Genomic DNA, 5,021 nt, shown 5'->3' on the forward strand with positions numbered 1-5,021 from the left:
TTTTCAAAATGCGTGAACTTTTTTTATCAAAATCAATGACCTTTTCTCAAATCTATGAACTTTTTCCAAAATCAAATTTCCTGATACTTTTTTAAAATTGGTAATTTTTAAATTAGTAAGCTATTTTTAAAAATCCATAAACTTTTTTTCAAATTTGATGAACGTTTTTCCAAATTAAATGAACTGTTTTTTTTTCAAAATCGATTAACTTTTTCCCCAAATTCGTGACATTTTTTAAGTTTGTGAGCTTTTTTAAAATCAGTGAACATTTTCGAATTCACAAAATTTTTGGATTTTTTTGTGCTTTATATTTTCGCATTATTTCCAAAGGTCAATGGTTGACTGATGAAATGCCCATTTGATTATGTGCGTGGGTACCAAGAAGCTCAACCAGCGCCTAAGGTGCCCAATAGGAGGTTCCATTAATGTGGATATCCCCACATACTATTTGAAGGCCTCCTTGCTTGGAGTTGGGCCTCATGTTTGCCACAATTTTTTTTAGAATTGTTTTTCAATTTTTTCATATTTTACTGTTCATGCTGAGACCATAAGAGCTCAAACTTAGACGGGGACTTTCCAACAGTTTTGTCATCAATGCTAATGACATGCACATATAGGTGATGTTGGCAAAAGCATAAGAGGAGCGAAGTGGCTTGGTCAGAACTCATGTTTTTTTGAAAATTAGGGATAAAACTGCTGAGTCAGACACAACTAAGGGCATAAAACTAATTATTTCTTTTATTTTGGACCCTAGTAAGTGTCACACATGTGGCATGAATACATGGCAACTCCGAACAATTTTTATATTTGAATGGTAACTTTTAAGTCTAACCTTCAATTAGGTACTCCCGCGCTATCAGGCATGAACACGACAATTAAATTGTACGAATGAAGTTGGCACAAACGCATGACAACTCCGAACGTTTTAGGACCCTGATAATGCTTTATACCGTGACCCTTGTTTGGCACAAGTTCTGTATAGATTAAATTGTACGAATGAAGCTTGCAACTTACTAGAATATGCAAATGATCAATGAAAACAAGCGATCTGCTACTAGTGATGAGTTAGACCTGGCAAATTGTGAACCGATTTCCTTTACCTGTGATAGGCAACATTGCTAGAGTGCTAATCACTGTGTAAACTAACATAAACATTACAGAGGGAGTGCATTTGTTAGCCACATAAGAGAATTCAACGCAACCAAGACGACGGAAAACTCTGTCCTTTATACTGGTGTAATTTACATCTCTGACGCTAAGAGAGAGAGCTCAACTTGCTACATATGTACAACCTCAGAAACTTTGTTTCCGAGAGAAAGAATATAGCTACCAACAAAGAGCAAAAACGCAGCAACTGTAGCTTGCCAATACTTGCTTTATCTACAGAAACAATTGATCGGGACACGGAACCTTTTGGCTAAAACAGCAGCCCTAGCTCTGTGCAATGACAGAAAATTTATCAATCCTGCGACGTTGCCGAGTACTCAAAGAGAAGCCGATTGGACGGTGTGGATTGGAAGATTACGCGGAGTCTACTGGTTAGCTGGTATATCAGCGACCACTGCATCGCCATTTCTGAATCTTTCATTTGCCTCACAACAGAGGCCTGCATAACGACGGTGGTAATCCAGATCAGTTTCTATTCGTGCAGCACACTGCGCAGTTTGGCTCAAATTGTTTATTAAGCTTTCAGGAAGACATAAAAGAATCATACCTGAACGCGTTTTCCAAGCTGCACTTCGACCTCCGTAGCAAAAGAGATATTGTTTGCCAGTGATTTGAGTGGATCAACCGTTGGATCTACGGACAACAAACTTGGAATCTGTGGAGCATAAACCATCCGCCACCGTGCTTGTCCAAACTCACCCTTGCCTTCGATTCTTGGCATCAAAGTTTCTAGTGTTGCAGTTGCGAGTTTCTTGAATGCAAGCTGTCCGTCACCTTCCAATAGCGACTCCGCAAGCTGCGACTCAAAAACCTTTGCGGCCTATAGCACAGCAAGAAACCAGAGTTGTAAGAGTTACACATAATTAGGAAAACAAAATAACTCAGGCTCAGTTAAGTCAATGTTTTAATCTCCTTATTCCACTCTTGAGTAGAGAACTGGCAAGCAACCAGCAAAAGGCAGATTTAGCTAATCATAAAAACTGTTCAATTTTTTAAGACAAGAAATTAAATCATGAGATTATCAGGACTACAGCAAAGTTAAGCTGTAACTCATTTGTAGATGTATCTTACCTCACTAGGTGACAGAACATCCTGGTCCACGGAGCGAGTCGAGGTTACAACCAGATTATCTTGCCACATGCTGGCTCGACTCATGATTTTGAATTGCCATTCAGATCCAACAAGGACGAGATCCAGAACAGGATCTAAACCAAGATCAGGCTCAAACTTTGCTACATTTAAATGGTCACTTTTAAGTCTAACCTGCAATCAGGTACAGAAATGTGAAGCAACTCATCATAAACCATTTTCAAACTGGGAAAGAAAAATGAACTTGTGCCAAACAAGGGTCAAACTATAAAGCTTACCTGAGTAGCTACCAAGTTGACCTCACCATTTTCAAATGTTAATATACCCTTCGGCCTTATGTACTTTGGATGTACCATGCCATTAAGCTCAAGGTCACCACTGACAGCAAAATTCAGAATTAAAGGATAAACAATTCTTAATTCTGGTCCCAGCGTGAGCTTCAAGTCATTGAGTCGGGCATCAATGTTTGGCTTAAAACTTCCATTCTCAAGAGTCCTTTCTGTTTCTGTTTGTTGACCAACGATGCAAAAAATTGAAAGCTCCAGTAAACCCATAAAGAAAATTAGAAAAACAGCAGGACAGAGAGAGGGAGAAGCATACGCTTCTTTTAGATATTCACATCAAATGTAACGAATTGTCACATGTAACCAGTTAACTAGTTAAGCTATATGTATCGGTCAAGCTTTGCTGTGAAATATTAGTGAATGTCAAATTAATGGAATACGTACTATCTGGCGAAGTTGACAATGCACCCAGGAAACGTGAGACATCCTGCGAAGTAGTTGTTTGACCAAAACCAGCAAGAAGATAGCTGGACTTGTTTGAAGCCAACCTAGTCGCCACAGCACCATTGCCTTTATCATGAGGCAAATATGCTTCACCATGGGTTAACCGGATCATCCCAGAGACATCTGGCCGCAATATTGAGCCTGTAACCTGCAGCTGGCTGTCTACTTGGCCACTGTACAAATCAAAACAAAAACAGTTTAGCAAATGATAAGAAGACATAATTTGGGATCCTACATATTGCATGTTCAATATGAATTTATGAGATGCTTTTCAGGTTTTGGCACAGTACTGTTAACTGTTTCCATAAACCAGCTTTAGAAGACAATCAACCAGATCGTGGGGTGCTTTACATCACTCAGAAGCTGCTAGTCAGAAACTAAGCTTCAACATATAGTACAGAAATCAAAAAGGATAAAGTAGAAATAATTACCTTAAAACATTTTTTGCTCGTATATCCAGAACTTCACATTTCAACTCAATCTTATCACTGGCTGATGGCTCACTATTTTGCAGAGGTAGAGTCCCTTTCATTGACAATTTTCCCTTCCTCCCAACCCTGCTTTCCATGGAATTGATGAATAGTCTGTTGGATATAACATTAACATTACCAGCGAAATTTGTAAGCGGCGTCCGAAGGAAAGGAGAAGTCACAGTTGCTCGGTGAAATGATGCAGACCCATCAACAACAGGTTGATCAACAGTGCCTTTAACCTTCCATCAAAATGGCAAAGAAAAGAGGAGGAAAATGTTAATCAACTGCTTCATGTTAGATCCAAAATAAAATAAAAAACTGTGGATTCCACAGGTGGAACAAAGAACTACCTATAAAAGACAACATTTATGCTTCATAGTTTAAATCAACAGATATTTTCATCAATCACAATTAATCTATGAAAAAGAGCAATATGTTACGTTGTCCTTAGTGGAATTATGGGAATTAAAAAAGGATGGGCCACCTGAAGGAGCACATCAGCATAGCCTTGAAGCCAGTTTGCATAAGGACTAAGTGCAGTTATCAACATCATGCCACCATCCTTTATATCTGCATTTACCCTCACTTCACCTGGTTCTAGCAAATTCCAACTTAAACCTTTTAGACTTTCAGCTAACTGAAATTCCCAACCATCCTCTGGCTTGTCCCTCACGATTCTTGTTTCACTGATATCATTAGATGATCCTCTGTCTTTCGCCCAAACAGGGATTCTTATAATACCATGTTTACCATCTCCAGCTTCCAAATTTTCCTCCGTGGAGCTGCTGTCGACGTAAGTCACAGGAATACTACCTTGAATGTTTACATGTCCACTTTGTATAGTTGGTTCGATATTTGCATCAAAAACAAAACGGCTTGTTGGGGTTACAGAGGCCAATACTTCAGCTCTTCCCAGATCAATGCCTCCGATGGTGCCGTCAAGAAGTCTAATTTGAACATCACATTCTGGTTTTGCGAGAGTGCCTCTCAAATCTCCCTCCATGTGTAAAATACCTTTTATTGGTGTCACCCATTGCCTCAGAAAGTGAATTGAATCTGTAGTTGATGATTCTAGAGCCTGAACTAGAGCTGGTATAAGACCAACTGGGAAATTAAGCACAGCAAAGTGAAGATTTGTTAGCGGGCCAAGAATCGATCCGTCAGCATGAAGGGTGGCATTATCCTTCTGAATAAATAACTTATCAAGACGCAGGCCATCATTATTGCTATAAGAACCAGATGCCAGAACACGCTGTGTCTTGTATGTGCCCCACTCCCAATCTTCACCATTGAAATCAAAATCAGCCTGTATAAATAAAGCCATTAGGAATCATGTTTACATATAATTCAGAGAAGATTGTCTTGCTGATAGTGCCATTTACAAAGTCAAGCTTCTGTAAATATTTCTTCCAACATACCAAAAGATGTAGTGGAAATAAACCGCTAACACAAATACAGTACAAAACAAGGTTGAAGGAAATAAACATGGTGCAAATGGGGGGAT

At 39.1% G+C, this 5,021-nt stretch overlaps 1 protein-coding gene across 2 annotated transcripts in view; it reads right to left on the reverse strand.

The window, feature by feature from the left end:
• Nucleotides 1-1,187: 1,187 nt before the first annotated feature.
• The window catches only part of LOC119275174 (protein SUBSTANDARD STARCH GRAIN 4, chloroplastic-like), a 19,654-nt gene continuing 15,820 nt past the window's right edge, over nt 1,188-5,021 (reverse strand). For both annotated transcript variants that reach the window (XM_037555979.1, XM_037555978.1), the window contains 7 exons: nt 4,002-4,823; nt 3,476-3,756; nt 2,985-3,217; nt 2,535-2,761; nt 2,239-2,430; nt 1,715-1,987; nt 1,188-1,606 (listed from right to left, as the gene is read on the reverse strand). In XM_037555979.1, the coding sequence (XP_037411876.1) occupies nt 1,460-1,606; nt 1,715-1,987; nt 2,239-2,430; nt 2,535-2,761; nt 2,985-3,217; nt 3,476-3,756; nt 4,002-4,823 (2,175 nt within the window). In that variant the 3' untranslated portion in view covers nt 1,188-1,459. The remainder of the gene's footprint in view (nt 1,607-1,714; nt 1,988-2,238; nt 2,431-2,534; nt 2,762-2,984; nt 3,218-3,475; nt 3,757-4,001; nt 4,824-5,021) is intronic.

Source organism: Triticum dicoccoides, chromosome 3B (genome assembly GCF_002162155.2).
Source record: "Triticum dicoccoides isolate Atlit2015 ecotype Zavitan chromosome 3B, WEW_v2.0, whole genome shotgun sequence".
NCBI classification, from domain to species: Eukaryota; Viridiplantae; Streptophyta; class Magnoliopsida; order Poales; family Poaceae; genus Triticum; species Triticum dicoccoides.